A 15,109-nucleotide genomic window follows, 5' to 3' on the forward strand; every position below is an offset into this window, starting at 1 on the left:
TTGGGGGAGTTCATCCTTGATTTGTATTCCCTTTCCAGTCGTAATTTGGACTTTGTGCTCAAACATCCACATTGTTTTTTTCTCCTTACAATTTCCCATAATTTTGCTTTCAGGAAATGACTCACCAATACCAGAACAACACAAGCAAGTTAAAACATTTTCTGGATGAAAGAATCACCTTTAATGGATCCTCTAAGTGTTGTTTCAGGAATTAACATGGGAAAGGTCATAAAGAGACATCCTTTTATTTTTAAAGCAACAATACTGGTGAAGTTCTTGGTGTCCCAAAATGTGCTTTTTACACAACTGAACCACCTGAGGGCTACAAAGAATTCCATCCCAATCCACTCTCTGAAGACAGGGAGATACACAAGTTGTCTTTATTTTTCTAGGTTTCTATGATAGCTTGATGACTAGAATGCAGTGATGGTGTTGGGGTAACTGGTAACACTGCTGTCATCCTCATCTTTCAGCATAAATTCATCTGTGATCTCTTTTCTGAACATCTAAGTTATGAACAAAGTAGGTAAAGTGTGTCTCAAAGAGTGTGTTTCCAGTCATTTTGTTTTGTTTCTAGTAATTCCTTATCAGTTACATCTTTGTGAAACAGAGGTGAAATTGATTTGTATGGTTTTATTTCATTGAAATTTTGAATATTTAGTTTTGGAGCTGAAAGGAATTTTGAAAAGAGAACTAGTCTTCTTCCCTGGCAGGGCAAGAGGATTGGTATCACTTCTTTTGTATTGATTGGTAGCCAACTTTATGATAAAGTGACTGCGTTAGTGGCCTCTGACCACATCTATTGCCAGGACTGCCTGTTTAAGATTATGGGTTCTCAGAAGTTGGACACGACTGAGCAACTAAGCACACACACACAGAAGCCTTAAAAATATTTTTTTTACCCATATGCCTAATGGAAATCCATTGCCAAAAAACTTCAGGACAAAAGTTGCCTCCTTAAAGCCTAGTCTTTCCATGATTTTAAGCTTTGTATATTACTCTTAACAGTGATTTTGGCATAGACTGCTTCTGGTTGATGTATGAAATCTATATATTTACTGAATTTGAAGAATTAATGTAACCTAGAGTCCCACACCTCCCAGACATTTTAGAATGTAGTCGAGTGTAGCAGGAATACATAAGCTTCGGAGGCAGGGTTCAAATCACACTTAGGTGACATTGTGGCTATGTTGCTTAACCTGAGTTTAACTTCCTTATAGACAGTAAAACCTGCTTTATAAAACAGCAGCTGTGTTGTGCTTAGTCGCTCAGTCGTGTTCGACTCTTTGTGGCCCTGTGGACTATAGCCCACCAGGCTCCTCTGTCCCTGGGAATTCTCCAGGCAAGAATACTAGAGTGGGTTGCCATGCCCTTCTCCAGGAGATCTTCCCAACCCAGGGATTGAATCCAGATCTCCCACATTGCAGGCAGATTCTTTACCATCTGAACCACCAAGGAAGCCCAAGAATACTGGAGTGGGTAGCCTATTCCTTCTCCAGGGGATGGATCTTCCCTACCCGGGAATTGAACTGGGGTCTCCTGCATTGCAGGTGGATTCTTTTACCAGCTGAGCTACCAGGGAAGCACTTATAAAGTGGCTGTGAGGATTAAAACAACAAAATAAACTGCTTTTAAGAGGTGGTAGCTATTAAGATGGCATTTAAGATGGCTCCGTAATCTTCTGTGTATGAAATACAAAGAAAACAAGTAGCACTGGTAACAACACATTTATTTACGTACCCTGTTGTGTGACCGGGAGGTGTTTTTCACTTTCCAGTAATTAAATTAGGTTATAACAATTAAAATTCCAGAAGATAAACTACTGTAATTTATTGTTGCTCATGACCATAAGTAAACAGACATGGCACGACATAAAGGAATTTTAAACGCGTCTAACTTTAGGTATAGCTTTGAATACGGACCAGTATCTACTTTGGCAATGGACCTAATAGATTACCAGTATGCTTCTAAATCTCATCATTCTCTTCAGACACAACAGGAAAAATTTCAATTTTTGACGTTTGAATTTCAGAAATTTAACAAAGAATCTTAGGAAGCTGGAAAAGGCCATTACTTAAGCCTATCATATTTATCACAAATATAAATATATTGCTATTAAAAATAAACTCATGGTAGGCAGCAGTCAACTAATTGCTAATTTCATTTTGTAGATTATATAGTGTTTCTTGAAAATAATTCACCTCAAGATGGCAGGCTACAGAGCTTTTTGAAGTAGTGCTTACTTATTAACCTTTTGAGGACTAGCGAAAGAAATTCAGATCCCAAGCCAAACCACTGAATGTATTGGATTTTACATTAGGAACAGCCATTTTCAAGAGACTGCATTGTACAAGGCAGAATGCCTTTATTACTGGCTTCAAATCTTACTTACAACGTATGATTATTCTAAAGAAGGTTTGATAAGTGTTAACAAATGGGTACTCATTGCTAGAGCAGGATATTAAGAATGTGCTGATCACCAAGTATGAGATTTTAAATTAAAATTATATACTGTTGGAAATAAGATAGGGAGTTCCTAGATCCTAGAAAATATTATGGCTAAGGAAATAGAGAACTCAAAAGAGGAATCTACCTCCAAGAAACTACTTCAGCATAGTAAAATAGAATTAAGTGCCCTGTCTCAGGAAACAGTTATTAATAAGGAACAACTGGGACATCACACATCGTTTCTTTGGAGATTAAAGTGCAGGCTATGAAATGGCATATAAAATAATGCATAAAATAGTGCAATCTTAAGGTGCCATTATTTTTATTACACATAGCCTATGTTCATATGTCCATTTTCTCTCAAAAATCCAGCTGTAGTGACACCTTTTAGCTTATTTAGGCATTACGTATACTCTGTCTTACCCACCTTAGGGGCTACATAGACTATTTTAACAAGTAGAATAATAGCGCATATGTCTTGAAACTACTAAATAGAGATTAAGGCAAGCCCCTGTAAAGTTCAGTACTCCAAAAACATGTTTTACCAAAAAAAAAAAAAAAATGTTGCTTCCAAAACCAGTGGCTTTAGACCTGATGGCACCCCAAGTTTTTAAAACAGTATGATTACTCTGATTACATTTGTGTTTGCCCTTATTTCCAGGCTCTGTACATCAAAAGAGGAGCTTGAGAAACAACAGGTTCTATATCCTCATGTTCTAAAATAATACATAGTTCAGTATATGTGAAAACCAAGTCAAGTCCACGTGGGAAACAAGCAGAGACTCCTGTGGGGGGTGAGGGGGAGGCAGTCCTTTCCATTTTTCATCCGCCCTTGTACATTTTATCTGCGTCTGTAGTGTTGTGATCAATTTGTAAGTGGGACAACTTTAAGTATCCTCTGAAAGACCAGCCAAGGAAGATAATGGGAATACTTTATGAAATGTCCTAACATTTAACATATTAACATACAGTATTAACATACAGCATTTAAATTACTGACCTACAATCCAGAGCAGGATAGTTCTCTCTTGGGTTGCTAACTTACAATTTTCCTGTAACATATGTCAGTTTTAGGTGATGGAAATACTTTGTGATTTGTTGACACTTAAATACCATTATACTACCCAAATGCAAGTATAACAGCTATCAAATTGGCCAAGGCAATATCCTAACATATTTTACTAGTTAAGATTTAAGATTTACAACAACTGTAGTGCTTTATTTCCTACTGTTACGCCACGTTCACCCATTAACAAGTGCAACTCATTAAATTTATGGGCAGATGATTACAAGTGTATATTGTAGAAATTTGGATTTTGAAACAGAAAATCTATCTTTTAATAGTGTGAATGTTTATTATGGAAGCCAAATATTCATGTTAATTAAGACTGTAGATACATTTAGGGTATCTAGATGGAGTTTAAAAAGAAACCCAGAAAACTTTAAAGAATTCATTAACATTATTAAAAAAGATCATCTGAGGTTATATCCCTTTGATGCATAAAGATCATACTTTATAAACCTGTAAACATGTACTTTGTTACTTAAAAACACCTTCGTATTACCAGGAAAGCAGACTATTAAAGGCCATGAGTAAGTATTCCAGTAGGCCTCCTCCGAAGTTGTGATAATATGGCTAAATCCTATGACTAAACAAATGAGACCTGCTGAGAAAATGAGTTCCAGACAGGGACTTTTATGGATGATCTTGGCTGACAAATGTTTTTTGGAAATTGTTTATTTTAAAATTACCTTCCCAACAAACCATGAAAACACTTGGATGTTATTTTATGGTTTTTCATTGAAAACATAACTACATTTTAAATGGAGTTTTAATATTAGACAAAGAATTGATCAAAATCTAAGGACACTATTATGTAAGGACAATATTAAAAATGGATAAGAAATTTCATTTGGTGAGGTTAATCTCAAGGATGCATAACCATATCATGTTGGACGGATTAAAAGAAGGTAGTGACCTTGTGCTTTTCTTCAACTAAGGTACTTACCAAAACCTTAGGTTTTATACGGGTGTCAAACTCCCACCTGGAAAGGGATAGTATTCTATATTACACCTAAGTTTACCTTAAATAACTGAAGCCCAAGGCAACAGTTGTTTAACTTAACAGTCAAATAATGACTACATAATTTAGTACATTAAAATAAAACTAGACAGTAATAGTTGACTGTTTCAAAAATACACAGCTGGGGAAAATAATCACTGTACAGTTGTTAAAGTGACCACTTAGAAGGTTGACAGTGCAAGACATGCTTTTCCAGTTACAAGCTCAAAACAGGAGTGCAAACGAAATTAAAGCTTTTGTTGAAAGTTGAAGGATAAGGAAAGCCTGAAATGAATACTAAAAAGCTTCCCTCAGGTCACCTCCCAGAAATGAAACAATCAAAATGCTTTTTCATAGTACAATTTTCTTCAATGAACTGTTTTTCAATGGCAAAACAACTGCATCCCGTAAGTTGGGTTCCCTACTCACACCACTGGTCATGGCCACACTGGATCAATGGGCATACACAGTGGTGAGTAAGGAATAGTACTAGTTACCAGAGGTCTGATATCAAGACAAAGAATTTGGGGTTCTGTCTTAGCCAGTGTACCTGAACCCTACAGAGAAGAGCTAAAGCAGCGGGCTTTAATACTCTCTTATTCTGTAGAACGGGAGGACAAATGGACATACAAATACCACTCCCCCTCACCCACCGAAGCAAGCTGTAGTGGTGGAAGATGTTAAGCGCTTAAATGAACTAAGACATTGCTCTAAAAAGTGGAGAAGTATAGAGGTTCAAGATCAATACCAGTGCAAGAGCTTTTTTAAGTGAGTTGACTAGGCAATGCATGCATGCATCCATGCAAATGTAGGTCATGGCCCCAAAAGAGAACTGAAAACATGTATATAACAACTGGATAAGTCCCTTGCCAGTAGTTTATAAAAATATATAGTCGATACTGTAGAGGCCCCTTCTACAGTCAATACTGTGGAAGTCCGTTTTAGTTACCCATTACTCCAATACCAAAAAGCATTTACTACTTTTCAGACATTCCAGACAAAGGTCACTTATAACAAAAAGTCAACTTTTTTTTTTTTAAAAACAAGATACTGTCCATTTAAAAAGTAGGTCTTTTCTTTCAAGTGAACAGGACATTTTCTGTATTAAACTTAGTTTCTAGTCTGTCAAGACTGGTTTAAGATCCTTACGTAATGTGCATATATGCAGAAACAAATTTGCTTTAAACATTATCTGCACAAAAAAAAAGGTTAACTTCTCAAAACATGATAGAATAGGTCTGGTTAGTACAAATCTATTGCAAAGTAAAAAGATTCTGTGCATCAGTTCAACGAGGAGAAGCAGGAAAAAAAAAACTGTCCCAACCATGAGAGTTCAAGTTTAAGTTGTGTTCTGAAAGCCTAGAGCTGAGGGACACCATGTCGCGCAGTGTCCAGATACGCAGAACTGGTCAAGCTACAAAGCCAGGTCTTCCTCTGGAGCTAGAAGCACATTCCGATTTACTTTCTATTCCGGAGACGTTTAGATTTCCTAAGAGAGTCTATGGCTTCTGTGGCCTTTTTTCGTTTCCGAGGCGACTCTTCGTTCTGCCCAGACCCTGAGGAGTTTCCCACTGCACTTTCCATTACTTCTCGCAATTTGCGCTCCAGCTCTGCCAACCGTGCATTTTGTTCACCTATGATCTGGGTCTGCTCTAGCAGTTTCTGGTCCTGGTCTTGAAGTTGTTTCTGCTGTTCTTGCACTTTGGTGCGAAGCTCAGAAATTTCACGCCTGAGAACAGTCACCCCAGCACCATTTGTCTTAACCTGCTGCTGGAGTTTGGTAACCTCTTGTCTTGAAGGGTTTTGCTTGGAGAAGAGTTGCATTGTAGTCAAGGCTGCAGAAGGTCCTGGAACTGTGGAGAAATGGTTTAAAATGGTCAATCACTTCAATGGCTCACCACCAGTAATACTTCATTAATGAGACTTCTTCAAAAATAGAATGTCCTTAGTAACATCACCTCTGCAGATTTCTTCTTTGCAATCTACTTGGTCTAATGAATTAATCAAATACTTTGTCTTAACTACAAATGAGTCTGAATTCTGATTCTCATGTTCATGTGGCAGTATGTGTATTGCCCGCAAAAGCAAAGAGTGTCCAGGAATTAAAAATAACTTGGAATTAAAAATATTATAAAACTTTTTTAGAACATAGTTAAGAAAATATAAATGTAAAATTAGAGTAGAATTACTTTCTATCTTATTACACATAAGGAAACATAAATATCTGAGTCAGAAGTACAGACCTATTAGGTTCATAAGTCCTCTCTGCACTTAGTTGAATGTTTGGTCTCAACATTAGCCAAACAATTGGGATACCATCAAAAAGGGTTATATCACACTCGATGACCAGGAAGAACTTTGACATGATGTAGGAAGGCTTTGGAACTTTTCTGTTTTAGGAATAACAGGCATAAAAATCACTATTTTAAACTAATAACCTGCTTTTTTTAAAACCTTATCTCTGAAGCTTTTCTAAAAGAACCATATGGATCCATCGGCACCCTAAAACCCATCTTGCTAATTTTCTCCTCATACGTTTAAATAACCAGAATATTTTCCTTGACTGATACACTGTTCTTTCTCAGCTTACCTTTAGCCAACTAACAAGGCTCAGATCAGTTCTCATCTCTTGTGAAGTCTCAATCAGACCAGCCAACAATGATCTTATCTTCCTTAAGATTTTCTCTCTACTCATTTGGCATGTAAATGGACACTCCTTTAAACTATTCTCTTGCCTGCAATAATTGGAGTCATGATTACGTCTTACCCTATGAAATAATAAGATTCTTGAGAGCAGATACCATGTATTACACTTCTTTTTAGTCTCCATAGTACACAGTATAGTGCTGTCCACATAGTAAGTACTCAATAAGTAATAGATATATTAATGCTGAGATGCCATAAGCTTTATTATTAAATTACAGACAGCCACTCACCGTACTGAATACTCCAGGGAGCTAACTAATCTGAACGAAACAAATGTTTTACTAAAAACTGCTCTAACAAATTTATGCCCAGTTAAAAGTTGTGGATATGTACAAAGATTCAGCCACAAGATTGTTCTTAAGTGTGGTTCAAATACTGAAAAACCTGGAGACAAATGTGCATAACAGCAGTGGATGAACTACGTAAGATATGGTCTGTAATCTAATCTGTCATTAAAAATGATGCTGCAGATACACAGTTACAGACTCAGAAAAGTTCAAGCTACACAGTTAAGTGGGAGAAAAAAAGGCAAGTTATAAACCTATGTATGAACATGATTATAAAGTATTATAAACAAAAGATAGTATTATAAACAAAAGATACCTGGAGGAGAGCCCATGAGTCTTCCAGATACATCTGATCCTGGTAATTTCCTCTTTAGAATTGGAACAATCTTTTCATCAAAGTATTCCATTGCCATGGAGGAAATATCCCTTAACTCTTGAAGTACTTCATGAGCTCGCTGAGGGGCTCTGGTAGAATTGACATATCTCAACACACGATAAATCTCATCAATCACCTAAAATAATGAGCTCTCATTAGCACTTTATTGATTTATTTTTTTTTAAAGAAAATAGGTAAACTGGGAGTAAGGTGACTGCTTGTTTTGCAAATTCTACAGAGATCTACAGGGTGACTTAACTGATATACTGACCACTGATATACTGACCACTGGTAACATTACCACCTGTAACACCTGCCTTTTGGCTTGTTATAGTATTATATATGTTTCATATTTATATTTATTAAGCATATCTACTGTTCTGGGGCTAAAAAAAATTACCTAATATTTATATATAAGTACAAAATGGTTAATTACAAAATATGCACTTATATACTTTAGTAGTAGTCCTTCATATTACTAGTCTGTCACATTCTACTACATAGAATCTCTAGTGATAGGATACTAACCGACCCATGGTTGTGCTACATGTGTGTTATAAATAAGAAAAGTACTGAAACACTCCAGTATTATTTGATGTTGTCCTCAGTGCTAGTACATTCCACCTACAGGTACAAAGTAACCCTCAGCTATCTGACCTAAAGCAGACCCTCTCTCCCTTTGTTGCTCAGGGTTTTGCACATTGTGATCTCTTTTCTGTCATGTTCTCCCTGCATATCTCCCCTACCTTCTCCAGGCCCAAATTTCGTATTCATACTTGAGGTCTCAGTAACACTTTCTCAGAGTAAGTAGTCTTTTCTGAACCCTCTTTCAGTTTAAGTATGTTAACACCTTCATCAAATCCTTTATTTTTTCTTCAGAATACACATTACAAGGTTTAACTACTACCATTTTCTGTTAATTTCTTCTTCCCATAACATAGTAAGCTAAATGAGAGAAGAGACCATACCTAGTTTCCACTGTCAGATCCCCACAGCCTAGCAGTATCTGACACCCTAATCAACGTTCGTTAAATGAGTGATAAAGATGGTCAAATAACATAAACTGCCTAATATTGACACATCTAAATAAAACTGTTTAGGGACAAGCCACAAAGTTAAAGTCAATACAAGAATATGATTTTTAGAGGCTAGATTTTGTTTTGAATACAAAGGTCATTGTTAACAGAATTTTACTGAGAGGATAAATGGACCGAGTTAAGTTTATGTACATAAATACTGGTAGACAGAAGAATATTTACAGTATGTTTGACCTAGACTAGAAATGACTGTTACAATGACTCAAGCATGAATAAGACACACATCTTAACCTATGCAAGATGACTTAGTGAAAGACCCATAAACAGCAAAGACTAGTTCAAACTGAGTAAGTTCAATGTACAAGCAAAGCATTGTGTGAAAAAGGAAGTAGACAGGGATAAGATTTGTTTGAGGACTGAGTAGGCCTAATGAAGGACTCGGCAATGAGAAATAAGCAGAATTTCAATGAGAAGAGAAATTTGAGCAGGAGGAGGGTGTACATGACTAAAGGAGGAGTGTTGCAGTGAGGAGTTGGCTAGGAAATCAAAATGTATGCAGTGTTATTATGTACCATGGGCTTCCCTGGTAGCTCAGTCGGTAAAGAATTTGCCTGAAATGCGGGAGAGACCAGGGTTCGATCCCTGGGTTGGGAAGATTCCCTGGAGAAGGATATGACAAACCACTCCAGTATTCTGGCCTGGAGAATCCCATGGACAGAGGAGCCTGGCAGGCTACAGTCCATGGGGTCGCAAAGAGTCAGACACGACTGAGCAACTAACACTATATTATGTACCATGCATTTATTCTCGGTTTTTAAAATAAATTTATTATGTAGTGAATCCTCTTCCATAACCCTGATTCTTCAGAATTAATTTCATATCAAAATATCACATAGGGATTACTAATACCAAATGACATCTGTAAACCAAAATGTGAAATATTCTCATCTATCGTATTCAGCCTTCTAAATACAGTGTGAAAGCAAGGTGTATCTCTTTCCTTTTGCCCAAGTGTTCTATTAGGAAATTTAGTGTTTTTAAATCTTACTACATACAGGTTATTTTAATTAAGTGGACTCATCCAATCCATGTTTTCAATAAAATTAAAAACATTTTCTTTCCTGTGTCCAAAAGTTACAAGTAAAGGACAAGGTGAAGAAAAAAGACAGCATGTTAGAACCAAACTGCTTCTAGCATTCAGAGTCATCAGTGGTTGAAATGGTTGTAGAGGTATATGTTAAGAAAAGCATAGCATTTACCTGATTTTTAAAATATTTCACTTTCTGAATAGGTTTAATCACTTTCTGAAAATTACTTTAGCAACAAGAATGTAACGGTTTGAGTCTTGTATCCAGTGTAAACACCACAGGTCTTAGGCAGGTCACTGAAACTCTTTAATGGCTATTTATAAACTTTTCAAGTAATATGCCATGTGCTGAATACTAGAGGTAATTAATACTTGTGAAAAATATTTTTAAGTTTTAAGAAAGAATGGTAAGCAACCAAATGTGAACAACTATCACATTCCCAGCACATACAGTTACTCTATCATGATGTTTAAATTGGCACAGTAATAAATGACATACTATGAACATCATTTAAGGCTTTCAACTATTATAGATGAGAGAATTTCTATCTTATTTAATCTACTGTTTAGCAAACAAAGTAGTGTAAGTGAGTGAAAGTCACTCAGTTGTGTCCGACTCTTTGGGACTCTATGGACTATACAGTCCATGGAATTCTCTAGGCCAGAATACTGGAGTGAGTAGCTGTTCCCTTCTCCATGGGATCTTCCCATCCCAGGGATTGAACCCAGGTCTTCCGCATCGCAGGAGGATTCTTTACCAGCTGAGCCACCACGGAAGCCCAAGAATACTGGAGTGGGTAGCCTATCCCGTCTCCAGCGCGTCTTCCCAACACAGGAATTGAACCGGGGTCTCCTGCATTGCAGGCAGATTCTTTACCAGCTGAGCTGCCAGAGACACCCTTAGCAAACAAAGAATATTAGAATATTGAACCTTGTATGTTCTCATTTTCTGTTTCTTTTTGTTCTACTTGCTGATGTGCTCAGTCATCGCCGACTCTTTATGACCCCATGAACTGCAGCCTACCAGGTTCCTCTGTCCGTGGAATTTTCCTGGCAAGAATACTTGAGTGGGTTGCCATTTCCTTCTCTTTGCTCCACTTGAGATTTCCTTAATTTTCCTCTCACTTCTTTTTTCTTCCATATTTGTGAATAATTCTTTATATAGCATGCATTTCTCTGTATTTTTCTTATTAATATTTCTTAGACTATTAGTCACAGTTTGTTCAAGTTTTATATCCTTGTACTGCTTTCTCAAAGGTCTTTTTCTCCATTTGTTTTACTTTGTGTTTCTTATTAGCCTGGTGATTCTCTACTCATTGCTTATATTTAAAAATGCAGCACATAAAAAGCTGATCAGATCTCCTAGTTAGCCAAACTGGTGGGAAAGGTGGAGTTTAGCAGTGTAAGAACAGGGACCTAAAAAATTCAATGAAAATAGATTAATTCTTTTTTCATTTTAAAGGTTCAGTGACTGCATGTGTTTACTTGAGGACCAGCAAAATGAAAGGAGGAAATGCTTCTAAGCAAGAGTTATTTTTAAGAATGTCTTCACACTAAAACCAATTTTAAAAGAAACAAAAATACAACATTCTGGAAACATTTGATAAACTCAAATTGAAGAGTATTTATTCCTCAAAATAACTGACCTATATGACCTTCAAAAACTTGAAGCCCAAGAAACACAAAGTATAGGGAATTATTCCACATTAAAGAGGATTAACAAATTCATGTGTGATCTTAGATTGGATTCTGGACTCAGAAATAAGAATAGCTAGGAAAACTATTATTGGGATAAGAAATGAAACTTGAATATGGCCTGCTGATCAGTGTATTGGATCAATGTTAAATTCCCTGAGCTTGTTATCTGTATTGTGGTTAAGTAAGAAAATGTCCTAGTTCTTAGGGAATACACTGAAATATTTCAGGATATATGGTCACAATATCTCCAAGTTTTCTTCAAATGGTTCAGAAAAATAAAACACATATGCAGAGAGAGAACAAAAGCAAATGAGACAAAAGGTAAATAATTGCTGATCTGGATAAAAGAAATATGGGAATTCCTTGTCATATTTTTTTGCAATTTTTATGTAAATGTGAAACTGCATCAAAAGAAAGTGACCCCTCAAAAAAAGAATAAGGAAAGTGACCATCATCAGTTTTTTTTTCCCCCACCAAAAACATTATTAAAAACAAACCAGCAATACAAAATCTATAGATTTTAAGTTCTTTCAGGGAAATCTAGCTTCATGACAATCATTTATACTGTGAAAGCACTGACTTTTGGAGACTACTGTATTTCAATAAGCGCAAAAGTGTTACTGGGGCTGTTAGTAACGATGAAGAAAAGAATTATTCATGTCTTTTTTCATCATTGTATCTCCTGGAATGGTTAGTTGGCCTCTGCTCCATGTGTTTTTCAGTTTGTGTGAACTGCTGATACTGACCAAGAACTTACTATAAATAAGGTTTTATTGGAACATGAGCACACCCATTCATTTACCACATGGAGAACCATGGCTGTTTCTCAGTTGAGAAACAGACCACGACATGACACAGACCACACAGTCCACAAAGTCAAGAATATTTATTATCTGGCCCTTTACAGAAAAGTTTGCTGATCCTTCCCAGAGCTCATAGTGGCAAACTCCCAACCAGTCTGAATTCTTTAGACAGATCTTCTTTAAATGTCTTTGTTGTTAGTACGGTTTCCTTGTCAAGAGACTCCATTTTAAAACCCTCTTGTGAATAAGCCTTAGATTTTCACTGGGTAGAAGGGCAATGATCTAGCTTGTTTGGAGTTGGAGAGGGGACCTGCAGATTTAAGTCATTCCTAAATATAGATTCTCAACCAACCTTTCTGTTTTAGCCCCATTTTCAGAAGTGCTTTCAACTCTAGAATTTTTTAGAGGTTCAGCTGTGCATACTACATTGACTTCCAGCTTCCCCCACTGCCAGATTAGGAATTAACTTCCTCAGTTCTTCTAAGTCAGTTATCATTTGTTCATCTACTTTCCAGCTTCCAAAATTCTGCTGCTACTGTCTACTCTCTTGACCTCCTTTTCATGGGGCTTTATCTTTTCTTCCTTTTAAAAATTGCATCATTTACTCTACTCCACTGAGTCGAGTATGGGGAGAAGTTAAGAGGTAAACATACATTTATTCTGTCTTCATCCTACCATTTAATTTTACAAACGAATTTGATTGTTCTTTTAGAAAATAATTAAAAAAATTTTTTTCTCCTAACTGTTAGTTAGTTTAAAGGTCCAAAATTCTGGTATATATATCAGGCAATCTAATTTAAATGAATGTTGCTATTACCCAGATTCATTTAAGTAACTTGTGAAAACTAATTTGTGAAATGAACCCAGGAGCAAGATGCTGGGGAAACCAAGAATAAACTACTATAGAAATCATACATCAAATAAAGATTATACGCTAAACTGAAAGAAAAGTATTTCATAGAATATCTTCACTTAAGGATGTGAAACTTAATGCCATATCCTTATGTTCTGAAGACAGAATATGAAAGTTTAAGGATGAGAAAGTTCAAAAAGAACAATGATAAAACAACCCAAATATTGCAAACTATGTTAAGTCGGCAGTTTAGACTTAGCCTAAGTAAGCTAAAAAGTACCAGCTACATAAAAATAGCTCCCTAGTGGCTCAGATGGTAAAGCGTCTGGCTGCAAAGCAGGAGACCCGGGTTCGATCTCCTCTGGGTCGGGAAGATCCCCCGGAGAAGGAAATGACAACCCACTGCAGTACTCTCGCCTGGAAAATTCCATGGATGGAGGAGACTGGTAGGCTACAGTCCATGGGGTCGCAAAGAGTCGGACACGACTAAGCGACTTCACCTTCACATAAAAATAAAAAGTAGTAATCTAAGTATACAGTGTTGATTTAGGCAAAATATAAGCTATAAAGATGACAGAATAAACCAAAGTGATAATCAAAACAAAAATTATTTGTTTTGGGGGAGTTGTTTTTCCAGTTCAGACTTGTAGGAGAAAAATAAATTAGGATAAGATCTTGTGAAGAAATGGGTAATATTAAGGAAAAATGGAAGACTTTTCCACTGCAGGTAAGGTAAAGGTCTCAGTTAAGAAGCAAATGCCCAAGGGGATACACATACGCTTCAAAACTGAAAACATCCTCCACTGCTACCACCTCAGTTGGTACTAGAATTAAAAGAGAAAACAAGTGGTTTCCAAAAAAATAGCAAGACTCAACTGAATTTAACCTCATTTGTTTAAGACACTAAATATCATCATTTCAATCACATGATCTTGATCAACCAGAACAACAGATAGACAACTTCTGTAAAGGTTAGGTGCTAAAATACGTTTGGCTTTGCAGGCCATATGGACTTTGCTGCAAGCTATTCAGCTCCATTAACAATAACTGGTTGAATTGTCTCTGAGGTTATGAAACTTAGAGAGGTGTCTTAAATATTCATAATCTTAACATTATGAGATATGCAATAGAAACTATGAGGCTATAGGAGACAACCTATTCTAGTTCAGTGAACATCAAGAATTAAGACCTATGAATTACACCTGGATAAAATCTGGCCTAAGAATCAGAATCTAAAGTTTCTAACTGGTCACCTTTTTATAGAAAAGCATCAGTAGCTAATATGAGGAAAGTGAGCTATACCAAAGAATACTTTAAATAAGAAACAGGACTCCTCTGGCTCCCAACAAAATTATAGAACATTGAAAATGAAGAAAGTAATAAAATATTGCCAATGTTAATTATCAGTGGAAATAACAAAAAGAGAGCATTCAAATTTTACTAAGTATTCATTAGTTCCAACCATGTTAAGGGAACCTTTTGCCAATAGCAGCTAAGTAGCAAAATGATCTTTAATTCTACCTCCATCTCTTCCACATGAAAAGATACTGAAGTTATTTCACTCTGAATTTACACTCAATTCAAGAAGCAAGGTATTAGTGAAGGTATGAGCAGCATGTTAAATTCTGGGTCCTTTATTAACTTAGTCACAGTAAATACACCACAATAAATTTATTTCTGTGTTAAACAGCACTATTACTTAGTCCAGCTGCTGCTGCTGCTATATAGTAATTATCTATTCTTGTTGAATC

The 15,109-nt window shown here is 36.3% G+C and overlaps 2 protein-coding genes across 3 annotated transcripts in view; one reads left to right on the top strand and one right to left on the bottom strand.

Annotated features, from left to right (window-relative positions):
* Positions 1–15,109, top strand: part of TP53BP2 (tumor protein p53 binding protein 2) — a 213,890-nt gene that overhangs the window by 25,648 nt on the left and 173,133 nt on the right. The window lies entirely within an intron of this gene.
* FBXO28 (F-box protein 28) overlaps positions 1,712–15,109 on the bottom strand; it is a 29,428-nt gene continuing 16,030 nt past the window's right edge. Inside the window, exons 4-6 of one of the 2 annotated variants that reach the window (XR_014054062.1) lie at positions 7,821–8,016; positions 7,102–7,246; positions 1,712–6,364 (exon numbers count right to left, since the gene is read on the bottom strand). Coding sequence is in view for 1 of the 2 variants with exons in the window: in XM_081491612.1 (XP_081347738.1) it covers positions 5,970–6,364; positions 7,821–8,016 (591 nt within the window). In the remaining variant the exon portion in view is untranslated. The remainder of the gene's footprint in view (positions 6,365–7,101; positions 7,247–7,820; positions 8,017–15,109) is intronic. The other variant, XM_081491612.1, reaches the window with a different exon arrangement.

This window comes from Giraffa tippelskirchi, chromosome 5 (genome assembly GCF_054371585.1).
Source record: "Giraffa tippelskirchi isolate mGirTip1 chromosome 5, T2T-mGirTip1v1.2.pri, whole genome shotgun sequence".
Classification (NCBI taxonomy): domain Eukaryota; kingdom Metazoa; phylum Chordata; class Mammalia; order Artiodactyla; family Giraffidae; genus Giraffa; species Giraffa tippelskirchi.